The sequence below is a fragment of the Rhinopithecus bieti genome, unplaced genomic scaffold (assembly GCF_001698545.2).
Source record: "Rhinopithecus bieti isolate Rb0 unplaced genomic scaffold, ASM169854v2 scaffold_26532, whole genome shotgun sequence".
Lineage (NCBI taxonomy): Eukaryota > Metazoa > Chordata > Mammalia > Primates > Cercopithecidae > Rhinopithecus > Rhinopithecus bieti.
Genome location: NW_016812934.1, coordinates 2,476,515 through 2,493,658, shown reverse-complemented (window position 1 = coordinate 2,493,658; position 17,144 = coordinate 2,476,515). Strand labels below are relative to the sequence as shown.

Below are 17,144 nucleotides of genomic sequence, written 5' to 3'. Positions count from 1 at the left end.
TTTCACCCAAGCCCAGTGTTCTCTGGATGTAGAATTTTAGTACTCATTGACATCTCTTACACAATTCTTTCACCTGGCAGAAGTCTGAAACTGGGACAAGTAAATTTTGGTTGGTGTCCTAAGAAAAGCCACGTCTGGCGTGTGACATAAGGACAAGAAGGAAGGGCTAAGCAAGGGGACCAAAGAGCCTGTCTCTGCAGAGCTGGGAAGGGGTCACTTGCCTGATCCTGATGTGGAGCCAAGTGGCCACACTACACGCTTGTGGGAAAGCCCTTGAGCTGGGATCTGGAGCCCCAGGGTTCAGGCCAGCTGGGCTACTGAGTCACCTAGAACACATCACACTTGTCAGGGCATCATTTTCTCTCTGTATGAAAAGGATTTGGGGGATCTGACATCTAAGGTCCTCTCAAGCTCTAATAAGCTTGAGTCATCTTTGGGGGTCAGTAGGTCTGCATGTGCTTCTGTGTGACAATGAGAGCTAAATAAATGTCAGCTCCTTCCAGCCTCATCAACATCACCACCTTGGCTGTGACTCAGATCATCCATACATGATGAGTACACCGTGCCCTTTGCACCGTGCTGCGTGGAGCTGTGCGTGGGGGGGGGTCACAGTCAAAGCTGCCTGCCTGCCTGCCTCCCTGGGCTACTGCCCTATGGCATGGCAGTCCTTGTCCAAAAGACATCTGGAGGCCCTGGCTCTACCTATTTTTCCCCTACCCAGCTCAGAGGCACTTTTGCCCAATCACTCCTCAAATAATCCAAGCTCCTCACACTGCTGTTTCCAAGTTTTGAAACACATTATGGCAGGCCACCAGCTCCATCTTATTAGCAAATAGATGAGTCACAGGGCCATTTCCTTTGGATTTTTAAGTAAGATTTCAACTTCTACCTCATTGTCTTGTCTGGCCTGATGTTTGCAAAGAGAGAGGTCACTACTTTCAAATATATGTGTTTTTTAGTCAAATAAATCCTGACTGCTTGAGCTGCACACCTCCAACACTGTTCCTTGCCCATTTCCTGATGTCACACATTTGCCCTTCCTCTGTGTCTGTGGGTATGCCTGAGACGTAGGAGTTCCCCCATTAGATACTTATTTTAGAATATCTGCCATCTGGATGGGATGAAGAAAATGTGGTATATTGCACAATGGAATACTATTCAGCCAACAAAAAGAACACAATCATGTATTTTAGCAGCAAGATGGGTAGAACTAGCAGCGATCATTTGAAGTGAAACAACTCAGAAACAGAGAGATAAATACTGCATGGTCTCACTTATAAATGGGAACTAAATAATGTGTACACATGGACGTAGAGTGTGGAATTATAGACCATGGAGACTTGGAAGGATGAGGAAGTGGGAGGAAGGTGAGGAATGAGAAATTACTTAGTGGGTACAATGTACTTTATTTGGGTGAGGGATACCCTAAAAACCCTGACTTCATAGCACTCTGCAATATATTCATGTCACAAAATTACACATGTACTTCATAAACTTATACAAATAAAAATTAATCAATCACTTTGGGAGGCCGAGACGGGCGGATCACGAGGTCAGGAGATCGAGACCATCCTGGCTAACACGGTGAAACCCTGTCTCTACTAAAAAATATAAAAAAAAATTAGCCGGGCGAGGTGGCGGGCGCCCAGCTACTCGGGAGGCTGAGGCAGGAGAATGGCGTAAACCCGGGAGGCGGAGCTTGCAGTGAGCTGAGATCCGGCCACTGCACTCTAGCCTGGGTGACAGAGCGAGACTCCGTCTCAAAAAAAAAAAAAAAAAAAAAAAAAAAAAATTAATCAATCAATAAAATATCTGCCATCTGCCCTGCAATTATTCCCTACCTTTAATCAAGACTAGTTTAAATGTGTATGTTGGCCGGGCACAGTGGTTCATGCCTATAATCCTAGCACTTTGGGAGGCCGAGACAGGCGGATCACAAGGTCAGGACATCGAGACCATCCTGGCTAACACAGTGAAACCCCGTCTGTACTAAAAATACAAAAAAAAAATTAGCGGGACGTGGTGGCGGGCGCCTATAGTCCCAGCTACTCAGGAGTCTGAGGCAGGAGAATGGCGTGAGCCAGGAGGAGCAGCTTGCAGTGAGCCAAGATTGTGCCACTGCACTCCAGCCTGGGCGACAGAGCAAGACTCTGTCTCAAAAAAAAAAAAAAGAAGTGTATGTCATGTGTGTATACATATATCTGAGTGCATACACACACATATATGCACAATAGGTATGTACACATACGCAAATAAAATTGCAATACCTTTCAAGAAAGTGTCCTCCAAAGCTATCTCAAATTATCCACGAGGTACTTTCTCCAAGTCAAGCAACTGCCTTGGGGCCGTTGAGTGATACTAGCAAGAGTACTTCTCAATTCTCCTGTATTTTGACTTTTTCAGAAGCCTGACAGTAAGGGGATAGCTTCTCTACCTACAATGAAGTGGTTTAAAACATTAATACAACAGAAGATACAAGAACATTTTTGTTTTGATTTATTTGAGCACGATCCCAGCAAAACTGAAATAACAATTACTTATCCTGAGTACCAGAAAGGGCATGCTCTAGGATACTCACCTTCCTTGGTAGATGCTGGAATAAATAAATAAGACTGACAGCATCCCCATTTTTGGAATATATGTATTGAAAAGTGGAGCAAAGGCCGGGCGTGGTGGCTCAAGCCTGTAATCCCAGCACTTTGGGAGGCCGAGGCGGGCGGATCACAAGGTCAGGAGATTGAGACCATCCTGGCTAACATGGTGAAACTCCGTCTCTACTAAAAAAAAAAATACAAAAAACTAGCCGGGCGAGGTGGCGGGCGCCTGTAGTCCCAGCTACTCGGGAGGCTGAGGCAGGAGAATGGCGTGAACCCGGGAGGCGGAGCTTGCAGTGAGCTGAGATCTGGCCAGTGCACTCCAGCTTGGGTGACAGAGCGAGACTCCGTCTCAAAAAAAAAAAAAAGAAAAGTGGAGCAAGACAAGAGTCTCATTGATATGTTTCACTAATTGTAGTACTGTACTCTTCCTTCAGCTGTGAGTCCCTTCTCTCCCACCTCTACCCTATTCCCAACACACGCACGTGCGTGCGCACACACACACACACACCAGCATACATGCATGCAGACACAGGATCACCTGTATGTTCCTTTGCTAAAAATCTCATGTCCTTGGTTTGCATAGATTAATTTTTCCCCTAGCTGCATGACAAGAAAAACGGGTGGATAATATTTACTTCCTCATTTCCCTGGGGTTGGACTGGATGAATTACCAATGGTTTAGGTAGAGTCTGTTGTTGTTTTGTGGCTGTCTCCTGTCAAGTCACATGACTGGACTCCATATCTTACTCCAGCACAATCTTGTCACCAGGGCCTTGGCCAGGGCTTGTGTCTGGCCAGAATGGCTCCCTCTCTCTACTGCTGTCATTTTGTGCTGCTGTCTGTCTGGCTGTTGTGGGCATCAGGCCTCAACACTTTATGTGTACTTCTCACAGAAAACCTTGAATGCTGCCGGACACATGTGCTCTCTAAGTCCAATAAGCACAGCAAATGCCCCTCATGAAGGACTTCCTTCCTTCTGCCTGAAATGCCTTACTCATGACTCTCCTCCCAGCGTTGCAGTGGCTTCCTCATTGGTCTCCTTGGGTGGGTCTCATGACTCAGTTCCTGCCAGGCTCAGCTCTTCTGGGCGATGTCCTGAAGCAGCACCACTCTGATCTGTCACACCCCTATTTAGAAATATTCAAGTACCTACATTACCTTCTGAGCCAAGTCCACATTTCTCAGTTTGGAGCTCAATGTATTCTACAATTGCTTCCCAACTTACCTTTCCAGTTCACTCTCTCTCCACCTCCTGGGCAAACAATAAGTTGGTAAGTTAAGTGCTTTACATTTCATCCTAATGATATTCCTATAAGGTATATGTTATTATCCCTGTTTTTCAGATGAAGAAATTGAGGTATATTAAGATTAACTTGCCCTAAGTCACCCAATGTATTTAGTTTCCTGGGGCTGCTGATATTACCATAAACTTGATGACTTAAAATAACAGAAATGTATCCTCTTCCAGTTCTGGAGTACAGAAATCCAAAAATCATGACATTGGCAGGGCCACATGTCCTCTGAAGGAGTTAGAGGAAGATCCTTCCTTGTCTCTTCAGCTCTGATGCTTGTAAACATTCCTTGGCATTGCAACCCCAATCTCTGCATGACCTTCTTCCCTCTCTGTCCCCTCTGTGTCAAAATCTCTCTTCTTTCTCTTATAAAGGCACCACATATTGGAATTAGGGTTCACTCTTAATCCAGGATGATTTCGTCCTGAGATCCTTAACTAGTACATCTGCATAGACCCTATTTCCCAATAAAGTCACATTCTGAGGTTCAAGTGGACACAAATTTTGGAGGAAGACTGTTTAACTCACTACACCCAATAAGTAAGAATTTGAAACTGAATCTCTCAGGCTATCAAGCATCATACATTAATACCTTAACGCCTCCCAGAAAGCTCCTGGCCAAATTGGAATTCTCTCATTTTTCTATATAGATTTTTCCCTTTCTTGCCTCTCTGTCATTGCTCATGCTGTTTTCTTTACATAGGCCAATTTTTCCCTTTGTCTTCCTTTCAACCAATCCTACCTGTGGAAATGTTATGTAGTCTTCTAGATGAAGCTCAACATCACTTCCTCTAAGAAGACATCCACGGGCTGGTGCAGTGGCTCATGCCTGTAACTCCAGCACTTTGGGAGGCCAAGGCGGGCAGATCACTTGAGGCCAGGGGTTCCAGACCAGCCTGGCCAACACAGTGAAACCCCGTCTCTACCAAAAAACACAAAAATTAGCCGGGCATGGTGGCACCCACCTGTAATCCCAACTACTCAGAGGCTGAGGCAGGAGAATTTCTTGAACCCAGGAGGTGGAGGTTGCAGTGAGCTGAGATTGTGCCACTGCACTCCAGTCTGGGCAACAGAGCACAATTTCGTCTCAAAAATAAATAAATAAATAAATAAATAAATAAATAAATAAATAAGAAGACATTCATTACTACAACAGTCAAGCAAAGGATTTTTCTCCCACCTGAGCTAAACTGCCTTACTGCACATGTCTCCGATGGCCCATATTATCTTCAACCTCATGTTGTAGGTTTCTGTGTAGTTGTCTCCATTCCTGACAACATCTGCTTCCTGCCACTGTTAACTACATTACAAGCACCTTAAAGGCAAAACTGCCTCCTCCCACCATGTGTTCTCCACAGTACTTTTCAGAAGCCAGAGCTCCACAAATTTGCCCAAGTGAATTTAGAATCATCTGCATCTTTCTCTGCATTGAATAGTTCATGTATTTGTAAGCAAAAATGTAGGATGCTTAACAAACTCACCTTTCCCCAATGCTCCCACTTTCTCCAACTGGAATTTTTTTAATGGCCTAATTTTCTTTTCCACATCTAACTCAATCATCTTAATTTTTTTCATCATTTGACTTTTATCTAATGGATAAAAATCAAGTCCCTTCCTGGTATAATTCTCTCACAATTTCTTTATTTTCTTCCTATCACCAGTGCTACTTCCTTTGGGTTTTCAGGACAAATTTATTACTCTTGAGATCTCTCAGGACAAGGATAACATCTTAGCCATCATTATATTCCTAGCAGTTATTAGCACCTGGGTATCCAATAATATTTGAAGACTGCAGGAGTGTGTGAAGGTGTGGATGCTGCACTAAAGCAGGCAGAGTCAGAGCTGTCCCTGAGATGATGACTTAACTTTTGCAGGTCTCACATAATCCTTACCACAACCCTATGAGGTGGGCATTCTTCCCATGTTACAGATGGGAAAACTGAGGCTGTGAGATAGTAAAGAACTTGACTCTTGGCCACACATCCAGTAAGTGATGAAACCAGATTGAAACCCAGGTTTCTCTAACCCCGGAGCTAAAGCTCTTAACCAAAAATCCTCTCAGATTGGATTGCAGTCGGCAATATCCTGCCCTGCTTCAAGCCAAAGGAATGTGGTCATGACAACCTTGAACACACCATTAAACCTGGGAGCCTTGGCATCTGTTGGCCATTTGGTTGGGAAGGTCTGAAAGAAGTGATGAGGAAACTTGAGATTGAGAGAAGAGAAAAGTAGTGTAAAGAATATATACGCATTGTGTGTGTGTGTGTGTGTGTGTGTATTCTGTGTATACGATGATACATGGGGATGAAACAGGCTTTGTTTATAGGAAAGTTTTGGAGATAAGAATATACAAATGACCAGGAGTCACAGGTGGACCTCATTCCTAGCTCAGACACTTAGCATCTGAACAAACTTGGACCAGTCATTTATCCACCTGAATTAGTTTGCTGTGAGATGGCCTGTTGACCTCACAAAGGCGTTGGAAGGATCTATGAAGTTCAAGAAGAAAGTTCTTAAAATCCCAGTATATGCAGTGTACTGCACTGATGAGTAGAAGAGAAAGGAGGAACAGAGTGGTGGTCCCTGATTTGAAGGAGTTTCCATTCAAATTAGGGGAAACAGACGTGTAAAACTAACTCTAAATGATACAGAATGGAAAATGTGCAACCATGGAAAGGAACATCTCTTGAGCTCTTTACTGTATGGCAGGTTAAAAGATGTTAATCTCACAACAGATTTACAAAGTGGGTATTATTAGCAATCCCATTTTGCAGATGAGAAAACTGATAGCTAGAAACCTTTAACCTCTACCCCAAAAGCCACGATGCTAAATTCCACAGCCAAAATTCACCCCACATCTGTGAAACCTGAATCTTTACTTGTATCATCCATCTCCCCATGCTATTGCCTTGAGCAATTCTAAGATGCAAAGCACATTGAGATGGGAACCTTTGTGCTCAACTTGGAAAAAGGAGGAGAAAGGGCAACAAAAACAGAGCAGAGACCCCCTTTAAAACTGCATCACTTTAAGGCCAGGCGCGATGGCTTATGGCTGTAATCCCAGCACTTTGGGAGGCCAAGGCAGGCAGATCACCTGAGGTCAAGAGTTTGAGACCAGTCTGGCCAATATGGTGAAACCCTGTCTCTACTAAAAATACAAAAATTAGCCTGGCATGGTGGTGCACGCTGTAGTCCCAGCTACTTGGGAGGCTATGGCAGGAGAATCACTTGAACCCAGAAGGCGGAGGTTGTAGTGAGCCAAGATCACGCCACCGCACTTCAGCCTGGGTGACAGAGCAAGACTCCATCTCAAAAAAAAACAACTGTGAGGCCGGGCGCGGTGGCTCAAGCCTGTAATCCCAGCACTTTGGGAGGCCGAGATGGGCGGATCACGAGGTCAGGAGATCGAGATCATCCTGGCTAACAATGTGAAACCCCGTCTCTACTAAAAATACAAAAAACTAGCCTGGCGAGGTGGCGGGCGCCTGTAGTCCCAGCTACTCGGGAGGCTGAGGCAGGAGAATGGTGTAACCCAGGAGGCGGAGCTTGCAGTGAGCTGAGATCCGGCCACTGCACTCCAGCCTGGGGGACAGAGCAAGACTCTGTCTAAAAAAAAAAAAACAACAACTGTGTCACTTTAGGGAATGTCTGAAGTCCCATGATTGTCACCATCAGTGTGTGTCTGACTACAAACTCAGAAAGCTGGGAGAAGAGAGTGAAATAGGGTGCATACAGGGCCAGAGAAGATGTGAAGGCAGAACACCAGGAAGTTCCATTCCACCAAAAGGGCTGCATACAGCCACTGGATAGATGCCAAGTGATTAATGTCAAGCCGTATTAATGTCAGAGAGGAGAATTTGGTGAAAGCTTTGCCTGGCTAGATCTCGGGCTGGAAATCACTAGTTTCCTTTATTTTATTTCCCCCTAATCCTTTATAACTTCCTCTAATGCCTTAGTCAAGCTTAAGACCATGAGCCTCCAGGGAGCAAAGCGAGGCCCATCTGTTCAGTCAGCATTTGCCAGACCAAAAATGTCAATCTGGCTTTTCCTATAACAGCATTGAGATGACCCCAAATACTTCCCAACGGTATCAGCCAAAAATAACTTTGCATTACTGTGAATCGTGATTCCAAAGCAGAGATGTCAGGGATACCCTTTAAAACGGATAATGACTGGGCTATTGCTGGTGAGAAGAAAGAAAACAACAGGCATATGTCTCTTTGGAATGTGCTTGCTCTAAAGGCTGTATAAAAATAATCCTAATCATCTTTCTTGGGGAGGAAAACCAATCAAGAATGCCTTTTTTCAAATATTTTCTTTTATTATAAGACATATAGGTAAAACTTGCATATTTTGAAAAGATAGAAAATGGTAATAAAATGGATATTTTCTTATTAAGAAATATGTTCATAAATATGCTTTATCAAATGTTAAAATGGTTATTTTGCAAAATAATAATAAATAGAGCAGAGCTGTGACATACAAGGGTCAACCAAAGTACTGGAAGTTTTTATGCTATATGTTTTATAAAATTCAGACTTCTGATTATACATTAAAATTGACATTTTGCACTACAGGGTATCAATAATTTTGATTTTAAAATATTTTATGATGGCTCCATGAATTCAAAACTAATAAAACATAAAAGGTGGTTTGACTAAATAGAATCTGATTCAAATAATTTTCCCCTAAATAAGAAATTGTAAGATATAATTTTTGAGCCTATAAGGGATACATGTATCAGTTCCCAATTCTACACATCTCAGTGGGCACTGAACAAAAATTGTTTGCCAAGCCTTTGTTTCCAGCAAGGTCCACATCATTTCTTTTCACAGTTTGATGGAACAATAATAGTCACGATTCTGATAAGCCTAGTCCTACAATTCTAGCTCCATCGATCTTAGATTTGTAGAAAGTTTTCTCTCCTTTGAAGAAACTGATTAACAGCTTTCTTATATTTGTTTATGACCCATTGGCCTCAAAGTCACATATCAGAACACTGCGCAAAATTTTTAATGCGAAAATTTCTTGTTCTAGGCATTCTTTGTAAGCTTTACTTCTCTACTATCCAGAAGAGAAGAAACACATGTGAACACCAAACACATCCTCTAACGAGTCTTGGGTGTTCAAATAGCAAGGTCAGGTTTTCCTGGAAATAAATACTGACTTTTTACAAAAATCTTCCATTTCCCATGCATCATGTTGCCCACAAGGCTAATACGTCAGCTCCCTGCTACAATGGGGGAAACCACATCTAACAATACTAAAGTATCCAATCTAATATAGATTATTGGTCCCAATGGCCTTCAACAATGTCCATCGAAGGGACATCTGGGTGACTCTGGGTTCCTAGAGTACAGAGAGGTCATGGCAGGATTTGGACTTGAGCTTGAAGGCCATATTCTTGTTGTTTTTGGCCACGATCTTGCCCCAGAAGCGCCTGGCTTTCCTGGGCATGCTCTCCTTCCTTTTCTGGTAGGCCAATCGCCGCTCGTTCTTCTCCTTGCTGTCCCGCCGGAGGCGAACCTGCCGCACAATGCCCTCAAACAGCTCCTTCACGTTGTGCTGGACAGCTGCAGAGGTCTCGATGAACTTGCAGTCAAACACCACTGCACAGGCTCTCCCTTCTGGGAAGGAAAGAAAGAGGTGAGAGGGGCTGCAGAGCACAGTCCCGCACAGCACACAGTCAAGCTGGATGGCTCTTCGAGGTAACACTAAGTCAGCTGTATGTGTAGTGGATAGAGGAGGCTGCTGCAGCACGGGCCCTCCCAGGGCATGAATAGAAAACGTCTCACTGGAGGATCCTTGGAAGTAAGGGAGACGGGCTTTAGACCTGGCCCACCATACATTCACTGTCCAAAGGTCCATTTCATCCAATACAGTGATATTTGTTACAACAGTAAAAGCCATATCCTTAGTTTACTGCAGACTTACAATGTGCCAAAACCAAGGCTAAGTTATTTATAAATGCTGTTTTCAATGTCCACAACAATCTTGGAAAATACATTATTATCCCTGTCGAATACATGAAGAAACTGAGGGGAGTCTCCTCTACAGGTGAAGTTCACACAGCCTGTAAGAGGCAATGAATCCAGGTCTGCTCAGTTCTCAAGCCCACACTCAACTCTTTCTCCTGACCTAGTTTCCAGAATTGGGAATAAGAATTCTACTACTTAGCTTTCCTCTCTTTAAAAAATAAAATAAAATGAAAATAAAGCAATAATGAGATATCTTGGGAAAAAATTGAGAATTGTACAAATGTGTAATACAGTTAAATTATACAAGCTTTTCTGTGACAGTCTCAATTGCAAGTATCTCATTGTGTTCAATGACCATGCATCAAGTTTTGGTTTGGAGAAAAAATGATTACTGTTGACAGTTGTGTCCTAGTAGGAAGACATTCCCAAACTAGCATGTACATTGTCTTTATCAGGTGTCTTTCCTCCTGAGCAGGGCCTGGCAATGCAGTATTTTAGTTTTATAATTGTATAAGGGATCAAATCTGAATTAGGCCAGTAAAATCTCAAGGGATGTAAAAGCACTCAGAAGACAGAGATTTTCCCTGAACTAAGTATGAAGAAGAATATGTGACCCCATCAGACTGATGCCTTAAATGAAATTTCAGAAGCCAGGGATGGGGAGTAGGAGAGTAGGACAGTGTTTCTAGGGCTTACAGGAACCAGAGTCAGCCAGAGTAGAATTCTTTTTCCTCAATGAAACTCTTTCTCACGGTTCCCCTAAATCAGAGTTCCCTATCCTTCTTGCATGAAGATGCTACTTTCTTTTCCCTGTACTCTTGGGAATTCCAGGAAACTCCTTAAAAGCGGGAAGATTAGCATCCTGCAGGTAGACCAGATGGACAAAGGAGAGTAACTACTGTGGAGGAGACTGACTGGGACTGTAGGAGTCTGAGAAACACACCTAAAATTTCATTTAGCATCTTTATGAGTTCCCAGATCCAGCCTCGTGGAAGGAGGGAAGAACCTGTGTCTGAAGGAAAATGCATGTGATCCAGTGACTGTTTCTACAGTATTGGCTCTGCTCCACTTACCTGATACAGACACTTCCCGGCACCGCACTAAGTCACTTTTGTTGCCAACCAAAATTATGGGAATGTCCTCTGTCTGCCGGGCCCTGCGAAGCTGAATTCGCAGCTCAGAGGCCTTCTCGAAGCTCGCTCGGTCAGTGATTGAGTAGACAATCAGGTATGCGTCCCCGACCTGCATGCAGTGGTCGTGGAGCCATTCATTTTCCCCCTAATGAAACAATAAGATCTTCTGTGAGTTCAGTTACACCAGGGAACGAAGCGTCAGTTTGCAAAAAAACACTATGTGTGTCCTAAAGTACCCTTGCTGACGGGAGAAAGGAAGAAAATCGCTTCCGACTCCCCAAAAGCATTGGTCTTCCATGCCTATAAGATGTCTCGTGGCTGTAAAAATTGCTAGCCTGTCCACTATTTATGCCAAAAAGTTTTTACTTTTCAATACTTCTACAGCTTGATTTGATACATTACACAACTACTCTGCCAAACAGGGTTTCCAACTTCTATTTAATCTACCATAATGAGCCTTTTCTGACTTCCCAAAAACTCCCTTTTGCCTTTTCCAAGTGACGAGATTAAGAACAGTTTTGTGGGACTAGGAGGGTTTTCAATAAACAGGAGTCTAGCACATAGGTTCTGAAGTTTTTTGGGTTTTTTTGAGAGGGAGTCTGCCTCTGTCGCCCAGGCTGGAGTGCAGTGGCCGGATCTCAGCTCACTGCAAGCTCCACCTCCCGGGTTTACCCCATTCTCCTGCCTCAGCCTCCCGAGTACCTGGGACTACAGGCGCCCGCCACCTCGCCCGGCTAGCTTTTTTTTGTATTTTTTAGTAGAGACAGGGTTTCACCGTGTTCGCGAGGATGGTCTCGAACTCCTGACCTCGTGATCTGCCCGTCTCGGCCTCCCAAAGTGCTGGGATTACAGGCTTGAGCCACCGCGCCCGGCCTCTTGTATTTTTTAGTAGAGACAGGGTTTCACCATGTTAGCCAGGATGGTCTTGATCTCCTGACCTCGTGATCCTCCCGTCTCAGCCTCCCAAAGTGCTGGGAGTATAGGCTTGAGCCACTGCGCCCGGCCAGGTTCTGAAGTTTTTAAAATCTTTAAAAGCCAATGTTGAAGACTAGTATTGAGAATCTCAATATCTTCATATAAGATGGACTTACGTTATTTAAAATAACTGTCCATGCCTGTTTGTATTTTCCCTAAAACAAACTTTTTGGGTGTGTTTTTTAATAGAACTAAAGGCAAGTCACTACAACTTGCTTGTTATTCAGAACTCATTTGCTAATGACCTGTTCCTTAGAACAGTCTCATTCTTCAGAAGTATGCTTTTAATCAAGAACATGAGCCCACCTCATCTGGAACACCCACTACATAGGACAAGGTCACCCTCGCACCAAACAGTTTGTTGAAAGGAAAGCCCTGAAGGAATTTAGAGAGCTACAGGCTCTGCATACCTTATTTTCCCACATATCCAGGAGTATAATTGTTGCACTTTCCCCATCAACCATCAGGGTTCGTTCATATGTATCTTCTAGAGAAGAAAGAACAAAGATATTGGAGTCAGGCGAATATGCAACACTTCTCCATAAGAGAGTCAGGTAGAAAATTATGCTAAAACATAAACTTACTAAATATGCAATTAATTATGTAAGTATACAAATATTTTCAAAGGCAAATTACTATTTTTTGTCACCTTCAACCACCTTCTACACATAATTCCTCCAGTCCTTATCCAGCAGAACGTCTCTCTAGAACACGTATCACTAAACCACATGGAGTAAAAGGCATTTGTTTGCATCATTCCTGGACCTTTTGTATGGGAAAATCATTTATGAGGATAAACTTACTTAAGAGCTTTTGACTCAGATTCAATGGTTAATGCCATGGGGAAACATTAACCACCCAGTGAAACTGTAAGCTGCATTTTCCTGAGTCCATTGTACCTTTCAGTGGGTAGTTACTGAACACTCACTAGCAATTTCAGGAGCTCTGAGCTCAGAGACATTGCTCCTCTTTGGACAAGTGCAAGAAAGAATCTTGAGACTCTCCCTGTTTTGGCTGTAGTTTTCTTCCTTTTCTTAAAAAAATGCTGTTCCCTAGGGCTTGTTTTCCCATCTTGAGTATAACAGAAATGCAGCCTCCAGCTCTACGTGGTAATGGAAACTTTCCTCCCTGCACTTGAGCCCAGATCGTGTGTAGGTGAAGGGCGAACACAGTACAGTGCAATGGGCCAAAGCAGTTCCAGCCTGGAAAATCCATGGGGAGCAGGCATAGAAAGGGGCGCAGTGGGATTTCTGCAAGTGGGATTTCACTCATCCCAATACCATTGAGCCCATCCCCACTCTATTTTCACAGAGGTTTCCTGTTTTGAATTTCATCTTTTGAAAATTATGACTTTCATAACGATTTATCATTTTTCTTCTGGTTCTTTTTGTCTAGGATGTTTTCCCTCAAATAGCCACAAGGCCTGTTCCCTTACCTCCCTCTGGGAGAGGTGCTTCCTGGCCATCCATTTAAAATTGCAACACTTCTCTCCCACAGTATTCCTTCCCTGTTTTATGTTTCTCCATCTCACTTATTGCCACCTAACATACAACACATTTAACTTACTTATTCTATTATTTTCTGTCCCTCCTGCCCCTCCTCGTAATGTTAGGGCAGACATTTGCATTTGTGCTGTTTACTGTGTCCCCCAGCACATTGGTACATTGCTGGTGCACAATAAAGTCTGTGCAGCGAACGAATGATAAATATAGCATTGTGGCTGCAAAAACAAGCAAACCTGAATTGGAATCCAGGTGCCATCCCTTATGAACTCTGGGGGTCTGCACCACTCAGGCTCTCTGAGCCTCAGTGCAATGGAATTGATAATAATACTCACACCTTAGGGCTATGTGACAATTACCTATATTAAGTCTGGGCACAAAGTAGAAACTCAATCAGTGTTAGCCATTATCACTTCTTCAGGTGAAGGAAGCTGGTTCTTACCATACTCAGCACGTCCTCACTACAGATAAATCCTAGCTTAAGAGAGCTACATTGGAACCAGGGCACTTCTTGCTTTACAATAGCGAGGGGTTTATGAAAAACACTGCTCCTGGTTTAATGCTTCATCATCTAAGAACTGGAATCAGGAGAGGTTTCCCTTCCTTACAGAAGGAAAACTTGGACAAATAAGAAGAGAGTTAACCAGGGATGTCCCTGTCTTTCTGTGAGTTTCCCCACCTCCCACAGCGTCATTCTTCTAATCAGTAAGTGTTTGCCCCCGGGGAATTAAAACTCTGTCATGCCCATCGCGTGCCTTCTCACAATACGCAGAAGGAATGAGATCACAGTGGGACTATCTGGATTACCGGGGGTAGAGCCTCACAACCTCAACATGCAAATTAGACAATGCAACGGAGACCATCAGAGCCTGGGCAGCACAGAGCGGGGATGGCTTGACCGCTGCTTCCCTTCCCACCACAGGGTTCTTAGCTTTTCTCTAAAACCCCTCTCTGAACTCAGACAATTCCTTCAATGATGGAGGAACTTTCCCAGCCCACCACTCAGGTACAGGGAACTTGCTTGAGTGCTCAGTCATTCAAATAGAAACATACTGTGTTCCGGCCGGGCGCGGTGGCTCAAGCCTGTAATCCCAGCGCTTTGGGAGGCCGAGACGGGTGGATCGCGAGGTCAGGAGATCGAGACCAACCTAGCTAACACGGCAAAACCCCGTCTCTACTAAAATACAAAAAACTAGCCGGGTGAGTTGGCGGGCGCCTGTAGTCCCAGCTACTTGGGAGGCTGAGCCAGGAGAATGGCGTAAACCTGGGAGGCGGAGCTTGCAGTGAGCTGAGCTCCGGCCACTGCATTCCAGCCTGGGCGACAGAGCCAGACTCCGTCTCAAAAACAAAAAAAAAAAGAAAAAAAAGAAACATACTGTGTTCCAATCGCTGATGGGAAAAGAAAACCCAACTTTCTCCTGGCTTAAGAGATATCAGAACAAGTCTAGAGAAAAAGTGGACCAAGGATCACAACCATGAAAACAGAAACACGATGCTTTGCCATTCTAGAAGCTTCCTGAGCGCCTCTAGTTTCCTGACAGGCTCTGATCTTACCTTTGCCTGAAAATTACTGTGTTGGAGGCCTGGGAGGCTAAAACAATCCATCTCCTCCCTGCTCAGCACGTGTACTCCCCTTTTTATCCCCCACTCCAGTACATGAGTTTAGATACCGCCACTGGCTATGTGCACCAGGACCCTTCCAGCACACATGGCATCCCAACTGAAGACTCTCCCCTAACCAGGTGCAAGCCTGGGAGTAACCAGAGCTCCAGGTTTCTCTTCATCTAAGTTGCTCAGCTCATCTTTTATCCTTTTCAAGTGCTAATCAGGTGAGAAGAAGGGAAGGAAAGGAATACCAGACTCTAGGAGAGCTCTTTGAAATTTGCTTCCAGTAAAGGTGTGGAGAAAGGTTTGGATACTGATTAGCCTCTGTGAAGCTTTTCAGTAATCTGGGTCTGGGGACACCCCCACTTCTCCAGTGCACTGGAAGAAAGCTGGGGTGTCTGTGCACTCTCTATGTAGCAAGAGAACTCATGCTGATGGGGACGGACAGAGGTTCTATAAAGGGTGATGGTGGTCAGTAGCCACTTTCTCTAGAGCAGTGTGTCTTTCCTCATTTGATCCCCCTGACAGACTCTCTCCTTAACCAAACTTTAGTCAGGCTCCTCTGAATCCTCTTCTCTACCGGGCCTCCACCCTGGGCTTCCATTTCCATCCTGGCAGAATCCAGCTTTAGCAAGAATCCTGCTAAGTTAGTTTAGTGAGAATCCCTCACCTTCAATATCTGATCAAATTCCTCACCCACCACCTCTGATGTCTAAGTCCTTGGCCTGACTTCAGCAAGAATCCCCCCTAACCTTGACGTCTCCTCTTAGTAATTTTCCGTCCTCTGACCCCCTCCCACCTGCTCCTTGGCCAAGTGCCCAGTTGTTCTTCTTGTATTTGGAGTTGAGCCCCATCTCTCCCCGCTATTGGGATGCCTATTGCAATGGCCCTGAATAAGATCTTCCTTACCATGTTAATAATTTTTTTGTTAATGCCTCTTGGGCTTGGAGGTGAGGCCCCTTCTGCTGGAGACTGGCTCTAGTGCTGTGTGTGGAACCCGCCCAAGTGTTCTCTCACTGCCAGAACCGACTCCTGCAGCACCTCTAAAGTTCCAAGACTCCAGCATCCCTCTCCCTGAAAACTTTCAACTGCTTCCAGCTTTCATAGCTCAGGGGATCCCAAGGAACCTCGGAAGAAATGCCTGCTCTACAAATACTGTCTTCTCCTTTACTGGCCCAGTCCCCTCTGCACAGCTCCAAGGGCCCCAGCCAACAGTGACCAAAGTGGACAGGGGCCACAAGCAAGGAAACCGCCACTTTTGAAAGATAAGCACATCAAAAGGAAATGGTAGATTCAGAATCAGCTCTATCTCATGCTCATTTTGTACTTATTATGTGCCAGGCACTATGCTCCACGCTCAACGTGTTATCTCCTTTAATCCTTGTAACACCCTATGAAGGAGGTATTACCCCAATTACACTAATGAGGCAGCTTGAGGAGGCTAAGTGGCTTGTCCAAGAGCACCCAGCTAAGTCGGTGTCAGAGCTGTGTCTAAACCCATTCATCAAACCCCAAGCCCAATAAGACTTCCATACTTTGCTGTATATATGTAGTGTGCCTTCCCACCTAGCTCAGGGCTTCCAAATCATAGTTGTTCCTAGGGTCCAGCTCAGAGACCATCTCTTCCATGACACTTATTTTATTTTATTTTATTTATTTTATTGAGATGGAGTTTCACTTTTGTTGCCCAGGCTGGAGTGCAATGGCGAGATCTCAGCTCACTGCAACCTCCACCTCCTGGGTTTAAGCAACTCGCCTGTCTCAGCCTCCTGAGTAGTTGGGATTACAGGCACCTGCAGATTACAGGCACCTGCCACCATGCCCAGCTAAGTTTTTATATTTTTAGTACAGATGGGGTTTTACCATGTTGGCCAGGCTGGTCTTGAACTCCTGACCTCAGGTGATCCACCTGCCTCAGCCTCCCAAAGTGTTGGGATTACAGGTATGAGCCACCATGCCCAGCCAACCATGAAGCTCTTAAATCCACAGTCAGAGGTAATGTTTTCACCTCTGAATTCCCACAGCACTCTCCTTACAACACTTTCTTTTTTTTTTTTTTTTT

General features: G+C 44.4%; 1 protein-coding gene across 3 annotated transcripts in view; it reads right to left on the bottom strand.

The window, feature by feature from the left end:
• Positions 1-8,185: 8,185 nt before the first annotated feature.
• GEM (GTP binding protein overexpressed in skeletal muscle) overlaps positions 8,186-17,144 on the bottom strand; it is a 14,274-nt gene continuing 5,315 nt past the window's right edge. For all 3 annotated transcript variants that reach the window (XM_017847366.1, XM_017847368.1, XM_017847367.1), the window contains exons 3-5: positions 12,386-12,462; positions 10,941-11,145; positions 8,186-9,516 (exon numbers count right to left, since the gene is read on the bottom strand). In XM_017847366.1, coding sequence (XP_017702855.1) covers positions 9,239-9,516; positions 10,941-11,145; positions 12,386-12,462 — 560 coding nt within the window. In that variant the 3' untranslated portion in view covers positions 8,186-9,238. The remainder of the gene's footprint in view (positions 9,517-10,940; positions 11,146-12,385; positions 12,463-17,144) is intronic.